Source organism: Pleurodeles waltl, chromosome 9 (assembly GCF_031143425.1).
Source record: "Pleurodeles waltl isolate 20211129_DDA chromosome 9, aPleWal1.hap1.20221129, whole genome shotgun sequence".
Classification (NCBI taxonomy): Eukaryota; Metazoa; Chordata; class Amphibia; order Caudata; family Salamandridae; genus Pleurodeles; species Pleurodeles waltl.
In genome coordinates this window covers 983,663,972-983,690,378 of record NC_090448.1, presented here as the reverse complement: position 1 = coordinate 983,690,378, position 26,407 = coordinate 983,663,972, and the positions used below count along the sequence as shown (strand labels likewise).

Sequence of the window (26,407 nt, the reverse complement as noted above, 5' to 3'; positions counted from 1 at the left end):
ATCAAAGCAGGGCCCAGTGCTGAAGACAACAGTGAGGTTGGACTTGGGAGGATGGACCCACCAACCTTCTGACTGAGCCTGCAACCAAAAGTGACATCAAGAGAAAGACAAGTCCTTGGACACGTCCTGAACTTGGACTAGGAAGACTTCTTCATGAACCCAACAGTCCATGCAAGGCAACAACTGGGTCGGTCATTGCAGCCTCCAGAAACTCAAGAAGCTCCCTTCAGGTCATCAAAAGAGAAGTCACAAACAGAAGCAGGCATGTTGGCATGCACAGGATCGGAACCCCAACAGAATGTTGCATGCAGATCCGAAGAACCTCTCAGAAGCAACGTTTATGACAGCCTGACCTCTTCAAGACACTGCCTCAAAAGCACTGCAAAATAACTGCTTTGTAACTAAATGAAAGGCAACACCACATCCCCATCAAAGGGAGTGGGAGAGAAAGGAACCAATGTCAGCACGCCAGAGATACACGATATACAGCTCTGTTGAATCATGTGTGGAGGTACGAGTGTAAAGTTAGAGCTGTAGCACTACCTGCCAGCGTAGGTGAGCTTTTTCAATTTTCCAGATCCAGTTGGGCGCATCAGGTAAGTAATCTGTAGACATCACAATGTGCCAATTTGGACCCTGAAAAGGTGGCCTCCTGTTCTCCCACTAGATGGGAACGTCCCTACAAGTTCAGAATAGGACATAGCCAAGATTTGGGCACTCTTGTATATTAGGAATATTCCAATGACTACCAAGGATGGTTGGGACAATGCAACATTTCACTGACATCGGGATAAGAAGGCAGAGTGATTTTAAACAGTTTACATGTCATGCCCAGATTTCTTTCAACCACCCCTATCATCTCATTTACTCTGGTTTGCCAATGCCAATTTTTGTGTGTAAGCTTGTCACAGATTCCTTCCATCTGGTCCATTTTGTATTTTGCTAGTTAAATTATTCCACGTGCTAAGTGCTTGCACTGATCAGACTAATCTAAAGCAAGCCTCATGAACACTTCTCTACCATTCCTCTCAAATGCATCTATATGGGTTATCTCCACTCTCCATTTTACAGGATATACTCATCTAGTGACTAATTAAAAGAGGTGATGTTCAATAATCGCGACAGGGAAAACACAATCGCAATTTGCCAAACTATTGTAATGCAATTCAGGATAGTCATGCAATTTGGAAACTGATTCTATGTAGACTGGGAGAACAAATTCAAGAACGGCTGCAAATCTTTTGAAGGAACAATGTGAAAAAACGTTGACAGCTGTTGTGGATCTATCAGACTGATCGCACACCCTAGAATGATCATCTGGAACATCTATAATTAGCGCCTTACATGCAAACTGTCATTGTCTATGCCTTTCCAACATCGCTCACATGTACAGCTACTGATCAAGTTTGATACTTTTAGGTAGATATTTGCATAATTTTACCATGGCCTATTTACAACTCAATTTCCTACCAAAATAGAAACATGTGCCATTCATTGAGAAAGAGGACATGTCAAAGTCATTAGGAGAAAACAGTGACAGTGTTGGCAAAAAAACTTCAATTTTCCCCTAAATATTTTATTTTAGAACATGTTTGAAAAACATCCATCAAATTCAATACACACAGGCAACAGTTAACCAACGGAAGGAGGCAGTATGTGGAGAATAAGACTGTCAAGTGGCACAACTGAAAAGCTATGACACGCCTCATCTACGCAATAGAGCTCAAACAACAGTTTGGGTCCCACTGCATCAGCAGTCATGTGAATGGAAAAATCTTCGGAGCACAGCCCGAGCAACAACAAAAAGTAATACTAGCGACTGAGTCAAGGCAACAGAATATTCTGCGAAACACCTCAAGGGCACTCAGAACTCTGCCATCATTTACTAACCAGTTTGTTTCTTGACGGGTACAGGATACAAAAGGCATACAAGGATATGTGGAGCATCTGTGGCTAGAAAAGTGGTTGTCGCATTGTGGAGGGTGGGTGGAGGATGTCTCGGGAAGGGTGTGAGGCTAGCAGTTGCATGAAGAGTGGGACAATAACAAGGGAATGTTGCCAAATAAACAAGTCAGTCTGCCAACATAGAGGAGGACTGCTTTGGTATGAATCAAATGTGGAAACAAGCACCAGCTGCAGAATGGAGCAAAGACCACATTTGTTCACTAGATCAGCCACTGCCTAGGGTATGAGGAGTCAAACACTCCGGCTTAGGAGGAATGAGGGGGTTGGGGTTCAATCTTCCCGGAAAAAATGAGTTTAGAAAATCTGCAGATTGTAAAGAGTGACAATTGCAGCCAAGACAAACCCTCAACCTGTCATAGAATGGCAGAGAAAAAAAACAATCTCTTGCATAGGTGCACAACAGAATTTCAGGTCTTACATAAAGAATGAAGAAGCTAAAAGCACCTCAAACATTGGCATCAGGTTCATCAAGGTGAATTAAAAAGACATTTACATGTAATGTACAGCATACCCTGGTTTAAATGATCTGGCTGAAAACCATTTAAATGGGCTTTGTCGGTGGTAGTTTTTTTTTTGTTTTTGTTTTGCTGGATCAAGCCAGATACCAAAGTTTAGTGAAAGTCATGCGTTTCAGAGCCAGAGAAAAGGGCAGTGCTACCATTAAAATAGATGAAAGATTGTCTAGTACCCCCACGAGGCCACTGACCTGCAAGCATGATAGTACCATGACCACATCTTCCCCCAAAAGCTTCGGTTATTCCCCATGTAGACAGCATTGGCACCTTGCTCCTTCCTGAGCTTTTAGAGCATGGCAAGCAGAACTGCATGAACAGGCTGGAAAGAGTAGACCCCACCACACCTCACCTCTGGTAGTCACAGAAGGCGGCATTTCAGTAACTTTTCACCTCATTAACTCTAATCCAAAAATTATCTGCCAAGTCCAGCAGCACTAGTAGGACCAAATCCAAGGAAAGAAGGGTTTGTACAGTGTCAATTTAGGAAAGAACAGCCAAGGTGCGGAGGGATGGAGGAAGAATAGAAGAAAAAAAAAACTAAAGAAACCTCACCTTTCCCAAAATTTAATGTTACATAAAACCCTTGCCTGCACCCCAAAGACCTTTGTCACCAGAATCTGCACCCAGCCAGAATGTGATAGGTTTCAGAGCCGCTGGAATCCCTCCTCCACGGCAGTTTATTTACTGGGTCGGGCACAGAAGAGGGATTGGGAGTCCATAAAAAGGCTCTGGGCAGTGGCAAGTCTCTTCCTCTGACTCCCCATGGGAACAGGCAAGAGGAGGAAGGGGAGCCTCCCCGCCTCCTATGTGCGCAAGTCCATTCACTCGATCAGTTTCTTCGCTTTGAAGAAGCGCCGCAGGTAAAACACCTGCCAGGTGGCCAGTCCGATCAGACAGCACATGGAGAAGACGCTGAAGTACAGCACACGGACGTTCGTGGATTCTGTGGGAGGAAGGAGATGGGCGTCAAAACCATGTACCAAGGCAGTCAAAGGGCAAAATGAGCAGGAACTACTGGGAACGACTGTTTTATAGATTTTTTTCTTGAAAGCGCGTGACTAATCGCAATAACCAAAATTTAACCACTGAAATTACCATTAAACTTGGGTTCCAGAGTAGCATGGTACTCGCTCTAAAGCGCTTGCTAACCCACCTCGTCAAGCGTTGTAAGCACTATATAAATGCAATTACAAAAACAGTTCCTATACACGTCATTAAAAATAAATACATAAAATAACGGTTCCTGATTGGTTAATCCTGGCCCTGACCGACACAGAGTGGAGGGAAGGGTGTGTTGAGGACAGAGATACAGCTGCATGACTAAAGTGAAAATTCCTGCCCACAAGGGTGCTTTCCTTCTGGCAAAGGAAAGTGCATGATGAACTGAGTCGTCTGCAGGGCTGGCAAACACCATATGGTCCCTATTAAAACTGAAGCCACTGCACCAAATCAAAAGACCACTTGGGTAGTAGGAACTATCAGTCTAGCATAACTCCCTTTCTTTTGAAAAGCTTGGAAGTGGGGTTTGTGGGTAAGGGGGCGTGTGATATACAATCGGAATAGTTGCTATTGCAAGTATAGCCTCCAAGTGTGCACAATAAATCCAATCTGAAAAGGCAGTGGGTAAATGCACATATTGGAGACCAGAACCTTCTAACCTGAATGAGTAAGTATAGAGAGTTAATAAATATACTGCACAGAATGGTTTCGGATATTTATCCCAGGTTCTAACCATAGGTAGAAAGGTGAATATACTGTAGAGATGTGTGTCACCTGCATGTCAGTTTCTAATGCTGTTAACACAGATGCCTCCCAGCAATTCAGTGACAAGATAAAGTCTGAGAAGGAGCTTAAATGTTTGCGATCCACGTTTTAGAAATTAACTACAACTTGTTTAACTATCACTTAAGTATGCCGTTGGACCAAATATTTCATATGCAGATACCTGGCGGTGAAAGGACCACAAGCTAATTACAGTATATTTTTGCTCTTTTTAACTACATATTTGACCCCGCACCCAGGTGTCGCTGCAGTGTCGCAGTTCCTATACCTTTTGTATCCACTTCGAACACTGAGCGCCAAGCAGTGCTCTCAACAGCTTCGCTGCACAACTATTTCCAAGTATCATTGTGCTCACTCTATAGCACCTTCCCGGAGGCAGCCGGCAGGGGGAGCCCAAGGCCACTTCATGAGCTTCATCCGCGGTGCCTGCTCTACTAGTTTATATCAAATTCGCCGCTTGAACAGTAGTATGCTGCTCAGGAAAGTAATGAATGCCTGGACTGAGCAAATCAACATACGTAAACCGGATATGTGCTACATAAAAGACGAGTTACCGATGCGTGGTGCATGCGTGGGTAGAGCAGGGCATAGCAAGGGCGAAGAGGCCCCTAAAGGAAGGAAGGGAACGGTCTCCCCACATCCTCTGGTTTAGTACTAAAAAGCAGGTGCTAAATGGGTGAAGTCGGCCCTTACACCCATGGTCCCCAGTATCTCTGCGCCTTTGGCTAGCTCTTCACCACTGGCGGCAGCTCTCCTCCCGCTCTTATTAGGATCGCAGCGGTATCCTCGCCCAAATTCACTCACCGTTGGTGTCCCTCATCTCTTCCTCCCTCTTCTTCATGTAGGCAAAGTCGTTGACGATGGACTCGGACAGGTCCTCGAGGCGCCGTAGCTCCACCTCCAGGGGCTTCAGCTTCTCCACCTTAGCGATCTGCAAAGAGAAGGAGAGGCATCCATGAGATGGAAGCATCGCCGCACGCACATCGCCTAACAGGACTCCCGCGGCACATCTCCGTGCTGGGGCCGGATTACAAACATAAGTGCTAGGCATCCTGTCCATAAACACAGAGAGCGCTGATCTAGGAACTGGCCACTCTGCCTACATGTCACCTCTCTGGGCCTCTTGGCCGTAAGGTTCACCGCTGGACACTCTTCCTGCTGCCCCCTCAGTGGCGTCCTGCATGCAGATCTAGGTGCTGGGCACCCACTAACTGACCAGTTCTGGGCTGGGCACCCGGTGCTAGGACATCTCCCACCAGCACAGTGATCCTGCCTGCTGGTATCTTGCTTCTAGATCTCCTTGCTGGGCATCAAGCACGTACAACCCCTCTACAGGGCACCCTTGCCTGCAGAAAACTGCTCAATGAGTCTCAAGAGCTATGCGCTAGTTGCCCTGCCTACCAACGCCCTCGCTAAGCCCCTCATGCAGACAAGGGCATTCTGAACCTAGATCTACCGACTTAAAACCATGTGGAATACGATGAATCTCCCCACAGTGGTATAAAGATAGGGTTTTCTCCTTTCTGCTCTTCATTTACATCCTCTTCTTTAAGGGACCATGAAGTGCTCCTTCTGCCAACACCACCCTCTCTAACCTGGTGAGCCAAGAGCAGCAAGTTAGAGTGCCCGACCTAGCCTTCAAAGGGAACCTGAACCCCAGACACACAATTATTTAATCATAAAGCAAAGTGATGCAGTGCACCAAGAACGGGGCTTTCAACCTCTCGACACTCACTATCAATGCACACAGGGACAGGCCATCAGTGGCCACAGAATTCACTCCAAGGGAGGTCACACACCCAGGGGTAGCGAAAAGGAGGACGGGTGGTGTTCACTCGATCCAAACCTTCACTAGTTTAAAAAGGCCGAAATATTATCAAACTAAAACCACCTGAGACACATGCAGATGTAAAACCTCTTTTAGGGTAACAGAGAAGGTTAAACTAAACAAAAATGTTAAATTCTTTTTTAAAGCAATGGGCTGTGTAATGTCACTCTTAGAATACATGGGAGGAAATAAAAGAGCATGCAAAATCTAACAAAAATGTCGTACGATGACAATATCAACAATCTGAGAACATGCATGGGATTCCGGCATTCATACCATCTCTCCACCTCACAACTGGTCTGTCAATGAGTACCTCCAAACCTCAGCTGCTACATACGATGTTCAAGGATCCCGCCTCACTTCCAGTGTCTTCTACTGGACACCTCAGTGTCCTTCCTGCCAATCATGGAATACAAATATATGGATATCCCAAGGATACAATTATCTTAAAATCAGCAATATCAAGGAAAAGTCGTGACTAAAGCATTGCCTTAATCTGATAAACCGGGACATCAAGCACCTGTCCCAAGAAGAACAATTGAAAAACACAAATTAATTCTCACTACCAGTAGCAAAATATGTCTCAATATGTGCGTCCACATACGAAGGTGAATAAATTCACTTCTAAACTACCCATGAAGCAAACCCACTCAGATTCACCAGCTACGAGAACCTCTCCTTCATAAAACACTGGGAAAAAAAACAAACCACCTCACACTTCTCAATTTTAGACAGTATAAAATTAACATACTTGAATCAGATTTCACTAAAGCAGACCAAGTTCTGCTTCTTCCCCCAAACCGCCAGCCTGCCAAGATGGTGCCAACACTACTTGCACGCACCAATAAACAAAGTACCCTCAAACAGCTTTAACTCCGGGCTGAACCACCCTGCTGTATTAGAGATAGCCTCCTATTGCAGCTGGATCACATATACTAGCGTTCCACTGATGGGACCCAACAGGGATATGTTTAAAAATAACTTGCTCGCATGCCACTGTCCTCCTGGCTCAATGGAATGGATCCTGTAAACGGACATCGGACTCAAAGGACCTAAGAAAAAAAATTACAGTGCTCAGAAGTTGACGGACGTGCACTGGCTATCCTCAACAGTGATCATGATCTTCAAGGCCCTAGAAGGGCAACTCAAATAGTAATATCTTCATACTCAAAACAATAAAGACATGTAAGAAAGACACCTTTTATATACATGCTCCTAGCATCTTGAACAACATTCCTTTACATCTCAGGGCTGCAATCTCATTTCAGAGAGGAAGCGGAGGACTCACCTCCTAGAAGCATATCAGTCACTGAAAAATATTTCAAAGTTCTTTGAGCCTGCCCAGTTTCTACAACAAGCTAGCTCTTATGTCAGTTCCACTTCACAAAACATTGAATGGTCTCACATTATGTACAAGATTGAACTGCTCCCTAGCTTGATTGACAATTCTTAGGTCTTTAAAAATACACAAGTCTAAGAACTATATGTGGATATGCGTAGATAGGTTTATAACACTCTTCTATACCGGAAATGGTCAAGTATGGGTAGGAGCTGCAGCAACAAGACCGCCAGACTTCGCAATCTTGAAAAGTAAATACATCAGTATCCAAAAGCAATTTACTTGGAAAGGGGGCTGGCCACAAGGTTGTGGTGGCTGTCCCAACATATCTGGTCAGCAGGAAAAATGCCAATGCTTGTAAGGCAAGAAGCCAGGATGTGAAATGGTCTGTGGCTAAGGCAGAAGCCAGTGTAGAGTTTTCATGGCCCAGGTCGTCCAAGGTTAGGTCTATATATATCTCTCTACCAAAGAGAAGGTGAGTCGGATAATTCTGGATTTCATGTAGGATATTTAGCATTTCAGCAGGAAGCACAGCATAGATGTCACCACAGTAGTCCGTTTGGGACCAGTGAACCACCGAACCAGCACAATACTTTCAGACATTTAAGGTGAGGATTCCAGGCAAGATCCTCTGGTAGGAGGATTTGGTAGCAATGAAGAGCCGCAGCATGAAGAAGAGAGGCATCAAAAGGTTAAAGTAAGACTGAGGACTAGAAGAAAGTTCATGGTGTGTGCACATGTCAAGTAAGAGGCCGGATATAAATGGCTACATAGGGACAGACCCTGCACAGAGACAGCAAAGAAGAACTGATGTCAGCCCCAGATGGTTTGTGGTCTGATTTCAGCATCAGAGAATTGGAAAGTGAAACACGACCACATTTCCTACCATTCAGACTACAAAGGTCAGCAAATCAAATTGAACATTACCCATACAAGCTGGCTGACTACATTCAATGCAGGGTGGACGAGAGTTATACCATCTTAGAGGTTATAAATCACTAGTAACTCAGACCGAAATTGCCATAGGACACAGTTAAACAGAAAAAACAGTATCAATCCACCCAAACCAAACCATTGAATGCCAAAGAGGCGAAGGACCTATTTTCTGAAGGGACTGGCTACAACAGACACTCAAAATTGGCCATACTAAAACATTACTCACATGTAGAATTATTTTAATGAAGAAGATCACCCTGGTGAACCTCTGTCCCACCATCAACATAACCTGGGATCCATAGATTTTTCTTCATCATCTTATATGGCACAAACGTCAATGAACTGGGTTCTAGAGCCCAGTCAATGAACTGGGTTCTAGAGCCCCTGTACAAAGGAAGGTGTGAAAACATCAGGGAAAAGGGAATCTGGCTTTCACTGGTATAACAGTAGATCATTTACGGTACAGCATTAGTCAGAAATTAGAGAGGATTACAGTGCAAGGACTGCATAACGCAACATATACATATACATATATATATATATATATATATATATATATATATATATATATATATATAAGGAAATATCAGGGTTACCAATATGGTTATACAGGTACATCACCAAAAATAAATAAATATATAGAAAACAAACAGATAGCAAACAGCAACGGACAATATAATATTAAAAGTTAGGGATAAGTGACTGGCACTGGGAAAGTGCAGAAGCTGGAAGTAAAGGGTTTTTCAACTGATGGAGCACAGGTGAACAGGTAAACTAGCACAGGCTGTTTGCAAATGTGTAATTGATTATGAATTGTAAAGGGCGTTTGAGTGCACGGAACAAAAAAATGATATATATATATAAAATCTCTCTAAAGCGCACTCAACTCCCAGAGGTATAAATGCGTTTTACACTAGAAACAAGGTGCCCAGCACAGAGAATAGCAAGCAGGAATTAAGGAAGGTGCTGGTGAGAATGCGATCAGTAGGTCCAAGTGCTTCTCAAGGAGCAAGTTTTAGAGCCATGTTCTGAAATTTTGAAAAGGTAGGAACACTTGTAATACAGAGAGGGGGGGGCTCTCCGTTCTTTTGTAGCGTTAGAAGAAGCTGCTACATATGGATTTTTTTTTCTTTTCTCGGAAATGTGGTTTGGTCAAACCTGCAGCCCTTGCACCAGGAAGAGCAGGAGCCTCGATGAAATACAGTTTCTGAGAATGATCTCTTGGAGATTCAGGCCTTAGAACGCATGCGTCAGAAGTTCTTGTGGTGCAGCTTATCTCAAATGGACAGGTTACTATAGCCTACACTGCCAGCAGCAGATCTTGGAAGGAGACAGTTTACGCTTATAGAGCTTGTAGCGGTGGAGCCTCACCTTATCATAACTTGGATGTGGTTTATAAGATTAGAAACAAGGAAGCTAGTTTTGTGGTGATAGCTGTCGCTTTTAGGAATTCAAGCCAGATAAAAAGTAGATTGCTGGCTTATGTTTCAGCGTAAGGAGAAATTAAATTGTGAGAGTTTAACATTTGAGGTACTTTTGCTCCATGAAGTTGTAGATGCCCAAAAATTAAGGTATGATGTGACATATCAATGTAATAATGCAATATAATACCGAAAAAAGTGAGCGACTTCTGCCACAAGTGTCTTTATATAGCAAGGAGAGTGATTCCATTCAGTGAGTGATCTCTCAGGGAAGATTATGTGCAGATAGATACTTCTGTATGGGAACAATGAAGGGATTGTATGCAGATGGTGCGTGAGAAATTGAGAGCTGTGCGTGATGTGCCCATAAATGATCAAGTGGAGGGAGTTGAGAAATTGAGGTGTTTGGTCAAAAAAGAATTTAAAGGGCAAAATAAGATTTCAGACCCACAGAGAACTGCAAGCACGGATGAAAGTGCTAAGTTAGCAGTATGCAGAAATAATCTAGCAGCCTAGAACAATGATGCAACAGCATGCTTGCACGTCAGCCTGGCATGTTACACAAGCACACAGCTGCTGCATTTTGCACGGTCTTTACCTCAAAAGCAGATAAAGCCGGAAGGATGGAAGCATGAGGGGAAACACATTCACGTCAGTGGTGCTTAGAATGAGGTAACTGTGGGCTTGCACCATTAAAGCAGGGACAGACAAGTCTTGAGTATGTGATCCTCCTGGCTAACGCACCATTGATAAAAAAAAAAAAAACAGCTGGGAACAGCTATTTATAGAGAGCATCCAATTCACAAATCAAATCTGAAGAGATTATATTTTGAAACTGTCATTAACGAAACGATCAAAAAAGTGAATAAGAGGGTTACAGAGGATGCCTAAAGAATTTATACATCAACTTGCACAGTTTAAAACGTTTAAGTTAATCCCGGCAATGTGGAATGCAGGATCAAAACATGCAGAGATATCATGGGTTGGCCATATAAGAAATATCTATCATCTGCTGGATTAGTCCACACCTAGCACTTAATCAAACCGTCATTCTGGTCCTTGACGTGGACAGCATGTGGATGAAAGTAAAGAGTAGTTTTCACTTGAAAGTGAAAGTTGTAGCCGTTGTCAATAGTGCCCCAAGAGTTGAGTAGATACCTCTCTGTTCAAACCTGGAACCATACGTCTACAACTTCTGGAAACAGTTGAGAATATAGAAGTAGTCACCATGCAAACTGACACTCTGCTTGGTAAGTGCATAGTTATTATCCTAAGGTCTAGTCTGCTCTCTGCCAAACTACTAAATAGTCACTTCACTGCAGGATCTGATCAGTGAAGCTTTTTCACCTCTGGCATGGTGCTCGATGCTTAGTCTGGACTCTCGCCATAACACTTGTATCAAAAGTGGCAGTATGGATTCTGAATGCAGAACTCTTTGCACTTCATAATGCTCCAAGTAGAAATGTCTCTGCTAGACAACTTAGTTGTCCTTTGCTTCAACTTCATAACATAAGTTGAATGTGAGATATTCATATTATGTTATATGCTTTTCAAAGGTGAATAGTCTACCCTAGGATGGCTTCACAGGGCTTTCTACTGTCCAACAACGTTTCACATAATCTCATAGTCACCATCACGTGATTATTTTTAGATCTTTACCTTTAGTGGACACATTTCTGTTGTAAGGTCCCTTTGAAAATCCCATCACCAAGAAGGGAAAAGTATTGCTTCTTTGAGATATTACTAAAAAAAAGATTTCCCTTCAAACAATTGGCTGTGCCACCATCACAGCCCCATTAATTTGATGATCATGAACCTCATTCAAAGGCACCCGAGGTACTGTAATTTTAATAAGAGAACATTACAATATAGAGATAATGACTATACATGCCAACAAGATGAAGCATTGACCTGCAAGTCGTAAGCTTAAATCTTGGAATGAGAAAAGGTCTTCCACCCTATGGATACGATAATTGACCCTCAGACACATAATAGGAAGACATTATATCATTCAGAAATAACCCAAACTTTAACACTGAGAACTGTATTAAAAAAAGAAGCTACAGTACAAACATCTGGGATCCTTAAAGATGGAGAGAGCAGCAGCTAACGTTGAGGAAGAGAGCACGGTCATCATCTCCTCAGCCCCACATTGAACACATCCTATTCCTGCTATCTTCAATAACCTAGTGCCATGTCTTTGTTCTACGCCCCTCTGTTATTCACTTCTAGTGCTCCTGGTGTGCCACCCCGTCTACTGATGTCCTCACATATCCATGCAACCCTTTTCCGGCCATGGCCCTCTCTTTTCTGCTCTTGGCCTTTAGTATCATCCATCTCTGACCTCTGAGGGAAATCGCAAAGTGTATTTCTTACACCATCCAGCTGTACTGTTTATAGACTTTGATCCTGCTCCCTGTGCCATCCATTGATTGAGCCTAATTCCCACTGTGTCCTCCTACTCTTCCCTTCCTTCACGACCACAGTGCATTCACTATGAAGCTAGCGAATCGAACAGGAACCCACCAAAATGCCTTTCTTGTAAACCCTTACCAAGGGAAAATAAAAAAAAATAAAAACTTAAAAAATGCTTTTTTTTAAATAACACTTGTGGACCTTTGCCCCTCTTGCTCTGAAGTGACTAAAAGAAGGAACTTCTTTATGTTATGGTGAATCCCCTATGAGCAGATCCGAAACAGGCTTAATAGACTTAGGTCAGGAGGTTTCACTGACCTCTCACTTTTCGGTTGAGAGTACACATCTTTGAGTGTTTACTAAGAAAAAGGTACTCCCCGGTCTTAATTCAGGTTGTGTGTGTGTGTTTCAGAATTTCAAATTAAATGAAAGGATCGATAATGTAGGATGCAACTTCAGAACAGAGGGCAGAAGGGACGAGGGAAGGACATGAAGACGAGAGGGAGAAATCACGTTTCTCCTGATGTACGGTAGGCATATTCACTTGCTTTGCATGCTCTCCTCAGCCAGGCATCTATGATGCTCTGTCTTTGCCTTTAATCATATTGACGCAGTCTTTCTGGTCCAACTCAGTGCCATCCCAATTTCTGGCTCCCTCTGAGGTATCTTACACTCATCCCAACCATCAGGTTCCTCCACATCCTTAACCTCCACACCTACCTCTTCATAATTCTTAGCTTCCACTCCATGCTTCATGTCTAGGATCACAAGCTGGTCCGGCACTCGTCCATGTCCTGCAAACCAAACAAAGGAATTTTTTTGTTTAACACAAATAGCAAATATCCCAGGGCGCCATTCCCCCTGTCATTTGGCCTCCAACCCGCCTACTGCAAAAAAAAAAAAAACGCAGAGCACAAGCATCATCTGTGGAATTGTCAGAAATACAGCTTTCGCCCTGCCATAAAAGCTCACAGTACAGAGGTGAAAATGACTGGCTCAGGTCTGGAAGGGGACAAAACTAATTTGCTTGAGATGAATAGTTATGAATGCCCTACAGCTAGTGGAACATTGCTGGTGAATGTATGCTAACGTCCCACACCTGCATATACAATCTAAGTGAATGATTGGTAAGGGAAACTCTGTAAATGTTGTTGGACTGACAACTGATTGAAGTACTTTAGGTGACTGGCCAACGAGGTCTTGCTGGACCGGAACGATCGCTGATCTTCCTCTTTCTTCTCTTCCCTGTGCTGTATTTGTGGCTCTGTGGTTTTGAGTAACATAGACTTGTCATACTCGCATCTGGTCAAACGTCTCTTCACTTCCTGTCAGCAAAGCTGCCGTTATCTAGTGCTTCCCCCTTCCAAATATTAGTCGTTCTTCCAAGTTACGAATCACCATTAAAAAAACAAACAAAAAAAAAAAAAACACAACAGCAAGCCCAGGAGTACCCAAGACCATGCAATGTGGTCACTCAAACTCCTACCGCACAAAGTTGAGCCAAAGCTACACACTAAAAGCAAAGTCACATCCGTGCAAGCTTAAGGCACGGTCAAAATCCACTTAAAGGAAAAATGCGCAAAACGTGTACACTGAATGGAAACTACACATGCATTTTAAGCCAAACGAAATCTATGATCATAGCCCGGTGATACCTCCAAACAAAACAGCTATACAACATATATACAAGCACAAACAAGGGCCAAGCAAAGTCCCTGAAAACGAACAATCTCCATGTGTATGGAGCCAAACAAAAAAAAAAAGCTAAATCTATAGACGGTGAAGTCAATACTGCAAAAATGTAAAATAGGATGTGAAAGCAAAAAAAAAAAAAAAAACACAAAATGCACGGATGTATAAAGAATAAAGCAATATCTTTTGGGCCAAGACTACCTTTGGGCAACATACGCATACATACACAATCAAGCTCAAAATCGAATTAATATTGTACCTCCCCCTTTCTAAAACAAAAATCTCTGTACTAGTAATCACTGTTAAGATACAATGTCCACACACTGTCGCCCTATCGCGGTTTCCTATTGCCCTTCGTTTGTGCCTTTCTCATGCTTAGGCTACTAGTCTGTCCTAATCCACTCAAATTTCAAACGTCCTGTACTCTCACTCCTTGTTATTTCAACGCTTATCTATTTATAAAGCCACAAACAACTAAACAACCAGAAAGGGGGCTTGGCTTGAGGAATTAATAGCACACATCCAATATTAAATAAATGAGGAAATCCCAAAAAGGTGTCCGAGTAAGGCTTAGTTGGCTTCCTTCTGGGTTCCACATTTGTTTTTAAACTTGCCAAGAGTTCTTAGCTGAAATAATAAAAGGTCTCCTCATTTTTTTGAGCCCATAAACAATTTTAACCCCACAAATTCCCAATCTACCATTCCTTCATGCCTCGTCCTAACGGAGCGCAGGGCACTACCCTGATTTCAGAGCCCCTGTAAGATTCCCCTAGGTGGGCACCGCTGGGCACTGCTCCGCCCGCCCAGCGAGGAGCACAGCTCAGTGATTAAGCATTCGGTGGGTAAAGGGTTTGTGTATCCGATAAGGGATGCCTTTCCCAAGTTGACCTGTACAACTTTCGCTAAAAACAATTTTTCGCTTTCTAAGATTTTACCGGAACAGCACACTTTTTGGGGATTTCTTCATTTCACCGACAAATTATGCTCCTGTTACTCCGTACTGTCTTTTGCGGCTGACTTGGGCACTAAAAGATAACTTGTCAGAATGACAACAAGTATGTCTGCTGCTGCCCCGAGTGTACAGTTGCTAAAACCCTGACGTCCTCACTGTAAATTGTGACTAAACAGGATTATACCGAGTCTTTATTTCAATCTATACATTTGCATTTTGTTTTATTTCTTATACCGTCACTCTGCATTTTCGACTTAATTTGACTAGTAAATAAATGAATGTACGGTTCTGTTGCATTTACAGCTTCTTCGGTATTCCAGCCCTGCATATCGCAGGATTGCCATTTTGTGTGCCTACTGCTGCAAATTTGTGTACACTACATACCAATGTAATCTGTAACCGCACTGTACAGCAACATGAACCTCAGGGTTTTAAAAGTGCAAGGGGCCCTACATAAACAAAGTATTCGGCAAGCACCCCTTCTCCAAGGCTGAAGCCAGTTAAAAGTTCACTACAAGGGTTAACAAGAACTAGCTGATTTTCGGGAAAAATCTCCAATCCTACGGATTTCCCAGCAAGACCACAGGGAAAACAAGATAATAAAAGTCTGGGTATAATCTGAAAACACGTGCTTTTTTGGCTGTTTAATGCAGAAATGAAATAGGGAGGAGAAACTTTTTTTTTTTTTTTTTAATATTTACGCCTTTATTAAAAGCTGCGTTTCTGCACAAGCACTTGTAATAATACTCCAAATCTAAGTCGTGAAGTTCTTTTCTCACGAAGTTCAAGTACCCTTTCATGCTCCTTACATTTTAACTTTGCATTCCATAGATGTAGTTTAATCTGTTAGGGCTTCTAAGAAGTACTGGTTAGAAACACTCATTGAGAAGGAGGGTTGCTGTATTATTTATTACTTTCAATCCTTTTCTCCAGACTAAAATGGCCAAATGAGCATTTACAGGACAAGCTTTCATCAGTTACTGAACTGGTCCCATAAATAAAGGCTCACAAAAACGTCCAGAATTATTTTTGTTTAGTGTAAAAAACATAACCTGTGATAGCCTTCAGCTCCCTGCACTGCGCACCAAGCATTCAAACAAACACTGGCAAAGCCAACAGGTTCAACTACAAGACAGTCATTGGATTTTTGAAGGTCTTTTAGCTATGTTGTACAGCAGCAAACATGTAGACAATGAGAGGTGAAGGGGTAAGTGACAGAGGATGGGAGTGGCTGGGGCAAGCAACAATAAGGATAACAAGCATTTGCAATGCAATCTGTCTCGCGTTTGTGAAAGTAAGAGCTCTTGGCAGGGATTGTTTTTTTTTTTTTTTTTTTTTTTACGTGGAGTGGTGATATAGGTTATAAGCGAGGGGAGAAAAGGGTAATATGCTGGCTGAGAAAAAAAAAGAAGTAACATCCTGGAAAAAGCAAACACTCATAGAATGCACGTTTAAGGAAAGCATGGGAAATGGATGCAAGATACTTATAATATGCTGGCTGAAAAAAACTACAACATTTACAGTTCTAATGTGCACAAAGCAAGTAAAGGGTGCATTACCACATGCTGTCACTAGGTGTCCCCTGGGACCTCTTTTGGCCACATAAGGTACTGCACCCCTGCACTTTTGAATTGAACACATCCCCAATGACTTTTGGGCGCCGTGCTGAAAAATGCAGGGCAGTGCTCATTTAGAGAAAAGTTTTACTCTGTACATTCAGATTATGGAGGGAGGAGAGACAAAAGTAATATTTTGGAAAAAGCAAACACTTAGAATTCAAGATTAAGTAAAGCATGTGAAATGTTAACAGGAACAACAGTTATATTCGCTGAAAGCAAGAATGCTCTGCAAATGAAAAGGGGAGCTTCAAACACGAGCAGGAAACCAAGAAAAAAATAAAATAAAAAGTCCCTCATAGAACAGATAACCACAAAGCGTAATTATGCAGTAGTTAGTCCATGCTCCCATAGAGAACAAGCATTTGCAATGTAATAGGTCTCGCATTTGTCGGAGTTAGAGCTATCAGGGTTGTAAATTTATAACTGAATTTTTCTTGCCATATAAATTGGTCAATTTTGCCTCAGAATGTGGTCTTTTCTTGTCACATAATTCCGAGGCCCTGCTTATAACCAACGCACTTCCATTTACCTTCTTCCACCATCAGCAGCCAAAGATGGAAATGTTGCCATTCAGCATCTTAATTTAAATCTGCCAAGCTCATTCCAATAGAATGCTACTTTCACCATCCGACCATCAGATTTGCTGGCTGGCTAATAATTCCCCCCAAAAGACAAGACAGCCACGGAGGAGTAACAAGAGAAATAAACTAGAAGGATCACCCAAACAAATCAAAAGTGTTCAAACAGTTATAGTGTAATAAGGATGTTAAGTGGCCTGAGTCCTGGTAAAACTGCAATAAGGAGAGATTAATAAAACATATACAATTATTATGAAAAACACAATAAAAACCTTTAGCAGGAAAAAAAATATATATATACAACTTTTGGCATCAGACTGTAATGCTCAGAACAGCCCCTAGAGAACATCACAATGAAAATAGCATTTGTAAGAAACATGGTCATGTAATCATATAGTTAGCCCCTAGAGGGCATAATCACAAAAGGAAAATGTCAAAGTAATCCAATGTAACCATTTTTTTTTTTTAACCCCTAGAGGGCAAACTGCGATACACATTAAGGTTAGCATGCCTACTGCAATGAAACTAAAAACAAGGCATTTAAAAGCACAAACTAATCCCAGTTGTAAACCAAAAGTTACAACCAAGAGAGCGCTTAAAAAAAGACACTGAATGGTAGGAGGGGTTATTATTTTGGGATCCCCACTAGCCTAGAGTGGGGACCCAGAGATGACTTAGACAGAAAGAGCACATTGTGGTGAACATTTTGAAGGTGGTCCTATTGTCCCTAGGACCACCACAGGTTGTTCTGAACAAAAATGTTTTGTAAAAGTAATCGCCTGCAAGCGATTATGGGGAGAGTTTCCCCGAGTGCAGTGAATATTGGACCCACTCTGAGGATTTCTGTGTTTATTACATAAACCATTTAGCAATTATAAATGTTTTTGTGAAAGCTATGGAGTGCGAAGGGGAGAGCCAAAAGAAAGGACTCTGATTAGGTAACAGTGTGAACAATATGACCAGTGCATCAATACCGCCGATGGAGTTTGCACTGTGAGTGCCATGGTCGGCACGGAGCACAAAGGGGAGAGACGAAATAAAAATAATAGTTTGCCCACACTGAAGTATATTGGCAATCGTGCAATAATCCATGTAACAGGGTCAGTCTGCAGGGCGGTAACAAAATCACCCCACGGTGGGACAAACAAAGCATTTACCAATGACATCAAGGGATTTTTAAAAGGCAAGCCCGTGAACGAGTGAAAGTGAAAGGTATGGTTAAAAGCCCTCAGAAAACTTACAACAGGTCAAAAAGCGCTTGCACGCGCGACCTATAAAGGAGGGACAAAGAGGTATGACTGACCACTAGCAAGCGAGGATTTTTAAATGACATTGAAATGAACAAATGAAATGGCTGTAAGCTCACAAACGTATACTCAAAGTATACAAGAGGTCGTACACTTATGCGGAACCTAAAAATAACATGAGGGAGAACAGCAGAAAGTAACAAACACAAACAACAACTGAATGAAGGTGAGAAGGATGCACTCAACATAACGGACAACAGAGGGAGCGCAGGTAGTAGCAAGGATCACTGGCAACAAAGCACGGATGGAAGCAAGTTCAGATGAGGGAAGGTGGGAGGCACAGAGGGGGAGAAGTACACAAGGAAACCAGCTGAAAAAAAATCTGGTAGAGTGCTTAAACACAAAGGAAAAAATAGAGCCTAAAAAACCTGAGCAGGCGAAAGACAAGTAAAGTATCCATGCTCCAGGGGAGGGAAAAAAAGAAAGGAGGCCTACAGCAGCTGACCAATAACCAAGTAAATGAATGGCAAAGAAAGCAACCAATTGTAAGCAATTGTCAGCATCTACACCTACTTTTACAAAGGGTCTCAAAGAGAACATGTGCATCGCCTATGAGAAGCCTAAAAAGTAAACCCTGTGAACAGTCCTCAGAAATTTAAAGCACTCCTGGGTGGCCAGTAAAGACTCAAACAAGATTGTATGAAAGCCACTTACTAAATGCTAAAGAATGATTGCTCTGAAACGATACACTTGCCACATCAGAAAACTTTTAAACTTTGATGAACAGTATTTATCTTATATTTTCCTGCTGTGATAATACCAAGTTTCAAATTAAAGAAATGAGTGAAGGCTTTCACAACCTCATGGTGATCGGAGTTCCTTAATCTCCTATCCCGGTCCAGCTGACTAGGCAGTGCCTTCTAAAGATGCCCTTGGTCCATATATGGTGCTCTTTAAGTCAGTAATAACATTACTTACCCAAAGGAAGTTTGCTCTCAAAGCACACTTCAAACATGTCATACTCTTCTGTAGTGAAGGCAAACTTCCCTTTCGAAGCATCTTCCTTGGAGTAGAGGATGTGCCCAGCAGAGTCTGTGATCTGAAACAAAAGATACAGCACCACTGTAAAAAAGTAGGAATCTCTCCAAACGTTAAGAGCTGGGGAATTAGAAGGGGGTGGGGAGCTCAAAATGAACGTGGTCTATTTGTCATCTTCACCCAACTATCTAGATAAAATTCGATTTTACCCAGTGTCAAGTCAGCAGAAAGACAAGTGCGCAGTGTATAATGACTGCTCTTTGCCTGCACTATGTAACTCACAAAAAGCCCAAGCAATAGAGCTTGGCTCATGCAGCACCGAGCTAGAAACAACACAAAGAGCTCATGAAAACAAGCATTGGCAAAGCTAAAAGGTCTTGCCCTTGGGACCTACTGTATTTGCCAATAGTTTTTAGCCACAATGTACAGCATCCTTGCTGCTGTGCAGTATGGCTCTCATTTTGTAGGCATGCATACGTCTGCAAAAGTACGCAGACTTTGTTATTTTTACCAATCAAAGCTGGATCAGTAAATAGAAAGGAAGTAGCTTAAGCAACGTAAGAAGAATCAGACAGACAAGGACAGCAACACTGAGCTGCGGAGTGAGGCAGACAGCTGGAAGACACACACTCACGGAGTATTAAAGAAAACATTAGTGCTTGAAAAGCAAGCAGTGGAATGACACGTAGCTTTCTTACTCAGGGAAGGAACAAATCAGAATAGGAGGCAAAGCTCACACAAGCTGATGGATAAAAAGCGAGCAAATAAGCATTAACCAATAGTAAGCAATTGGCAGACCCTAATCTGAACTGACTGTCTTTTCGCCAACAGACAGCTTGAAGGTTTAATACGAGTCCTAAAAACAAGCACTGACAAAATGTGTTACCTTTTTGATTTATTGCTTTTTGACGATGCTGTGTAGCATCAGCCCAAAATAAAAAAACAAAAGGAAAAGTTGATAATGCAGATACGTCACTGCATGCCTTGGATGACGGAGACAGGTGCCTTTCTCTTATTTACTTATCCAAGATGTAGGATGCCAATTCGAAAAGGTATAGAAAAAAAATAAAGTTTTAGTTGTGTAAAAGCGCTTTTACACTGCTAAGAGCCATCACTAAACTTCAGCTGTTCTTGTTTTCTAGTCATTTTTCAATGTTTACCCATGAGACAGGAGGTTCTAGCCCTCCTTCAGTTGTTACTGATGAGACTTGGGTCGGCTATTTTGTATTTAAAGGATGGCATTGAGCTGCTTGCTTCCTATACCTCCTTGTAGGGGCGCACACTGCTGCAGTGGTTTCCATGAGACCTTTTGGACGCAGTCTGGCGGACTGTTCATTATACGCACAGCGGGCTAATTCTTGATGCTTCGCCTTGTGGAGAGAAGTACCTTAAGGTATGTTGAACATATCTGGTAAAGTAAACTATTTTTCATGACTTAGTTTTCCTTATTTTTCACGATTCATTTAAACTCTATTTTTGGTTCCTACAGTGACTGAATCTTAATCGTGCATTTGCTGAATCCTACTTGTCGAACCTTCCCTCAAATGTTTAAAAAAAAAAAAAAATTAAGGGTACCACACATCCTAGATGATGATAATTTGATGACGATGATTTTTATTTTATTCTCACTGATTCTTTCCGGCTCATTTGTAGATTCACATTGCTGTACCAGATTCAGTGAATAAGCGAGTTAACTTCTTTTAATAAAAATGATTTGTAGACAAATATACACGATATCCCCTCAAAATGTACTTTACATTTTTTTTGCTAGTACATGGCTTGCTGCTCCCTGTAAATTTTAAAAGTCCTAATGATGAACTATAACTAGGCTAGAGTTAACCGTCATTGATACAAAGGGCAAATGGGAACTTTATGATTGTATCCACTGATGAACAGATAATTGAATGGACATTAAGTAACATTGATTATCTACTCCTTTTCGTATTTAATTTGTGTGCACACTCTTATTTGTCATTTATGGTGTGAACTTTCACAAGCATTGAGCACTCATTCATCACTAGAAATGTTGGATACTCGTTTTGTGTGTGTCTGCTTCATTGAGTTTAGAAATGTTCAAAATTCTCATCTATTGATGGTTGCTGAATTCTATAAAAGAACACATTTCTTATTGTATGGAACAGTTTATGTTTGTCTAACAGGAATGAGACAAGCATGAGAATAGAAATACAAGCTATTAAGTAATAAGCAAGCAAATGAAAGTGACAAGGCCAGAAATACTAAGCAATGGGCATGGTTCCAGGTCCGCTTTTGGTATTAATCACAATGGGTGTTCGTCTACATTAAGTTAAAAGCGGTCTGTAGCGGAGACCTAAAAAGAATTCCAGAGCAGATTATTTTCCAAGTATACCATCATCATATTGATACTACAGAAGCTAGATGAATAGACGACCTCTCTATGTTGAAAAAAGCGCAAATAAACAATTTCACAATGCAGTCACACAGGGAAAGGACACTGGACATTCTAAATATATCTCAATCCCAACTCTGCCTCCGAGGCACGAAGGAGCACTGAACTAAATCTTATTTGACACAAAATAAAATTGGATTGGCTATAGAAGGCTTGAGCATGCCATAAACATTCCAAATTGTTTCAAGCTCTGTCAGAATTCGAAAAAAGCTACCGACTTGAGGCAGGGATACTTTCAAGTGCTGGCACAGAATTATTTGGACAAAGTAATTAGTTGAATAGCAGCAACGCTATGGGGACCTGTGGGCCTAGTTTTCTTATAAAGAGGGCCACTAGAATTTTTCAATTGTGTGGCTGCAGTGAATTTTGCATAGTTATAGATTTGACACATAGTCCATCATCTGCAGCCTAATCTGCAGATTATAAAAAATAATAATAATAAGCTTCTAGCTCAAACTGCTCAAAAGTAACTGAAAATGCCACAACACGTACTGCGGCATAGAGGAAGGCCCTTTGCAAAGCTGTATACTGGTAACCTTTCTGTTGCTTATTGCTATTTTTGGGTGTTAAACTGGTACGAATTAGATGTAATCAATGCCCAGAGTGTTACCAAGTTTAACAAAGCATTTGCAATGCAATGGGTCTCACGTTTGCTTAAGTTAAAGCTATTAGCATTGTAAACTCTTAACTGGACTTTTCATGCCACAGAGTGAAAATGAAAAGCAAAACAGTTTCACATAAGCGAGCTGAGGGCTGCCATAAGCGTGAAGCAGACACAAAAGGAAACAGAAGTTGGCTTGCAGTGAAATGTATGGGCAAAAGTGCAATTATCCATGTAACAGGGTCGATGTCATGCAAAGTGCTCGACTACTGCCCAGTGAGAGCGTGCTACCTACGAAATAAAGAGAAAAAAGTAGTCCAGAAACCATACAGAAAACATGGAGCCTCCTATGTTTTCAGTAACCGGCCGGTGCGGTCGAGGAGGGCTAAACACCAGAAAAGGCATGACGTATGCATGCCCTTCACTAATGAAATCAAACTAATTTTAAAAGGCAAGCCCACAAACCAATCAAACTAATGGGCGTGGTTAAAAGCCCACAGAGATTACAACAGGAATAGAGCTCGACCCTAAAAATGACGGAATAATAAATGAATACTATTACAGAAAGTAACGCATTATGCCGTAATTTACTCAACCCTGCCGCATATTTTGGCCCTTTCCTGCCACATAATTGCAGTGGCCCTGATTTTACTACATACATACATCAAGGGCACCTCTTGAGGAAACTGAAGAGCCTTCTTTCTGCAAAACACACACCTTTGCAAAGGGGTGCTCTAAATCGTGTTTTTGTTACAAGTTAAGGACAGAAACTCCATGAGTAGTAAGCAGCAAAGGATAAAAAAAAAAAACACAGCAGATCATAACCCTGTTTTAGTTTGGTCATGTAGCAGTGGCCCTTTGTTATCACTAGTTAAATTAATTCCCAAAACTCCTGAGCCTTCCATGTGAGCTTATATTTAAAGAATGTGGATGGTTCACCTAACAGAGCGTGGTGCAGTGTTGCTGATGGGTTACTGTACTTTCAGCACTGACACGGAGGAACAGCAATTTAGCTTTAGTGCCTTTAGAGTCTCAAAACACTTGCCTTCCTTAATGTGATAACAGGCAAGACAGGCTTCCCCAGCTCATCTGCAGCTCAGAAGGCAGAGGCTTTGCAGACCAAGCAACCCATACATTAAATATGCTCCAGTGACCGACCAACTGTAATAAAGGATACCCAAGTTCAGAAAAGGAAAAATATTTATTAAAAACCAATCTCCTTTGATTCCACGAGACACTCGCATGCACCCAGAAAGAAGCTTTGATTAACTCAGCGAGTAAAACTGCTTTCTAAAAAGTATTTGGTTCTCTCAGCAATATGGACAGCATCCCCCAGTCTATCGAACCAGACATCTGCACCAAATGAGTTCCCGGTGCTTAAGTAAAGCAGGCTCCTACTACATCCTTTTATAACGTGAAACTCAACTACTGCGCCATTAGTTCACGAGCTCTGCAATAGCCATCATAAAGGTATATTTCAGCCACCCTGACAAAAGAAATATGAAAGGCCTCCAAATCAATAAAATGATGAATGGCAAAGACGAAAAGGAAGCCAGCCGTGCTTAATTAGATTCAGATGTCAGGTTCGTGGCGTCACAAGGAATACTACCTGCCGCTCTCCTGCAGCTTGAACGTCAGACCAAATCCTACTACTGCAAATGAACATCGTCAAAAACGTTCACTTTGCCTTCTAAAATGAAGAACATAATATAATGCCCATTATCAGAGACGAACCTATGGGCCAGAAGACCAATCACTTTGGTGTTTTCATGACTGCAGCACGTGGATAACTCTTTCCACTAGTAACCAGGACTCTGCCAGAAGAGGGGTAGCGCTGCAGGCATTTGTTTAAAACTCTACGGTCTTACAGAGTTGATTACATGGTGAGTGTCGCTTGAGAGTGAAGACTGTTGGCTGTCATATCTTGACATCTTTCGATCAATGTGTAAAGAGGTGGTAAAACGTGACACCATCAAAGTTAAAATAAACTTTTAGGTTTCAAAATACTAATTTATTTTATTCGTGTGGTGAAATAAGATGTCCACGTATGGCAACATCTTCAAACAGATAGACGTTGGCCAAAAAAAAAAAAAACGGATATTAATTTCCATATTGAGTTGCACTTAAGTGGAGGGAGGTTTCACGGGTGAAAGATAAAATTAGGACTTCATTAAAAAAAAGGGGGACCACCCCCTTCAAACCAGGAATGTGCGCAATCAATAGATTGTTAACATTACAAGCCTATGGAAGGCAACCGTATAAATCGGTGTATGTGAACGCAGTGGGAAGTCAGCAGGAGAGTATGTATGTCAAGAAAGTGATACGACTGCTAATGACAGGCGTGGGCACCCGGTCACATGAGACGCAACAATCCGCTGTGGGCAGAGGCGGGAAAGCCTCTCGGACGGACTAAAAAAGGATTTACGGTAAACGCGCCGGGGCGCTGCAAATCCACCCCCGCACAGGAACAATAGTCCACCCTTCAGCAACACGTCCATCTGTCTCACATGGGCGCCCGAACAATGGGGCCGAGGCACGCGGCCGGACTGGGGGGTGACATCACACCCTCAGCATTGAGCCGATGCTGGGAAGCCTGCGCCCATACCACAAAGAGCCGGCGCTTCAGAGAGGCCTGCGCCTGAACAAGGCTGGCATTGTTTGTGCTACTGAATAACCAGCCCGCGCAGTACAAGAGGGTGGCAAGTGCCAACCAACACACGCTTCCGCCTGGCAGTTTCCGCCCCCCCCCCCATACGGAGCTAGCCACAAGGGATTTCTAGTTTACAAAGTCTGGGGGGGGGGGGGGGGGGGAGGGAAGGAGCAGGGTCACAATTCGGAAGATCGAGGTGAATTAGGTAATTCGATAGTTCAACAAAGCAGGGCAGGCGGATCACGATAGGTAACTTCGCCAGTCAAACAACACAACCAGAAAAGTATACCAAATATTAGTCAACAACAAAAGTCATACTTTTCCAAGTCACATTAATCACACCAGGTAGATGCAGATGGTCAACTTAACTAGAAAGGTCTACTTTGTCTATTTTGATGATCAACAAATATTAATTCTTGATGGCTTCAAGAACAACGATTCCGTCATGCCCGTTAATAAAAATGGGCAGCATGGCTGCAACATATATAAAAAAAAAAACCACTATCAATCAGTACTTGTAAAGCACAGCTACTCACCGGTTAGGGTCTCAAGGTGCTTGGATGGGGTGGGGGGGTGTCGCGTGTAGCATAAACCACTGAGGCGGTTTAAAAAAAAAAGCCATGTCTTCAATTCCTTCATGAAGCTGAGGAGGGAGGTGGGTTGTCTGATGCTGATGTTCCAGGTGGTGGCTGCGAGGTAGGAGAAGGAGCATCCTCCCATTCTTTTTTCCTGATGCGGGGGTACTTCTGCAAGAGAGCTGGGCTGAGAGTAGGGCCCTGTGGGGTACGTGGAAGCTGAGTCGCTAGTTCAGGAAGGCTTGTCCGGTGTTGTGGAGGGCTTTGTGTGCATGGGTGAGGATCTTGAAAGTGATTCTTTTCTGTATGTGGAGCCAGTGCAGTGTACGTAGGTGTTGCGAGATTTGGCAGTGTCAGGGTAGGCCAAGGACCAGTCTGGCGGCAGCGTTCTGGATGTTTTGCAATTTGCAGGAGAGTTTTTTGTTGATTCCGGCATAGAGTGCTTTGAGTGGTTTGTGTACCTTCGAACTACTTGAAATGCCACCACATTCGATTCATGACAAACAGATGTTAAAAGGCAGTTACTAACAATACCAGCAAAAACAGGACTGCCATGAACAATGTTTTCCTTTAAAGCAGTGTTTACCTGGCTATGAGCTCCCAAAAGCAAGCCCAAAAGACGCAGGACACAAACTTAGTAACACAACGGAGATGCCTTGAATAATGTTGGCGGAACAGCCAAAATGCCCTGAAAGCAATACTGTGCCACAACTGAAACAAAAAAAAAAAAAAGGTGTCTGTGGACCCTCTCAATGTATATCACAAGAGAGAGAAAGCACCTTTTCTTATGGCTACTTTGCTAGTATACATAGCATTTTTTTTAATG

At 42.3% G+C, this 26,407-nt stretch overlaps 1 protein-coding gene across 1 annotated transcript in view; it reads right to left on the bottom strand.

The window, feature by feature from the left end:
* Positions 1 to 1,555: 1,555 nt before the first annotated feature.
* Positions 1,556 to 26,407, bottom strand: part of TMED10 (transmembrane p24 trafficking protein 10) — a 44,034-nt gene continuing 19,182 nt past the window's right edge. Inside the window, exons 2-5 of the mRNA XM_069208464.1 lie at positions 19,268 to 19,388; positions 12,922 to 12,995; positions 5,067 to 5,193; positions 1,556 to 3,423 (exon numbers count right to left, since the gene is read on the bottom strand). Coding sequence (XP_069064565.1) covers positions 3,302 to 3,423; positions 5,067 to 5,193; positions 12,922 to 12,995; positions 19,268 to 19,388 — 444 coding nt within the window. The 3' untranslated portion in view covers positions 1,556 to 3,301. The remainder of the gene's footprint in view (positions 3,424 to 5,066; positions 5,194 to 12,921; positions 12,996 to 19,267; positions 19,389 to 26,407) is intronic.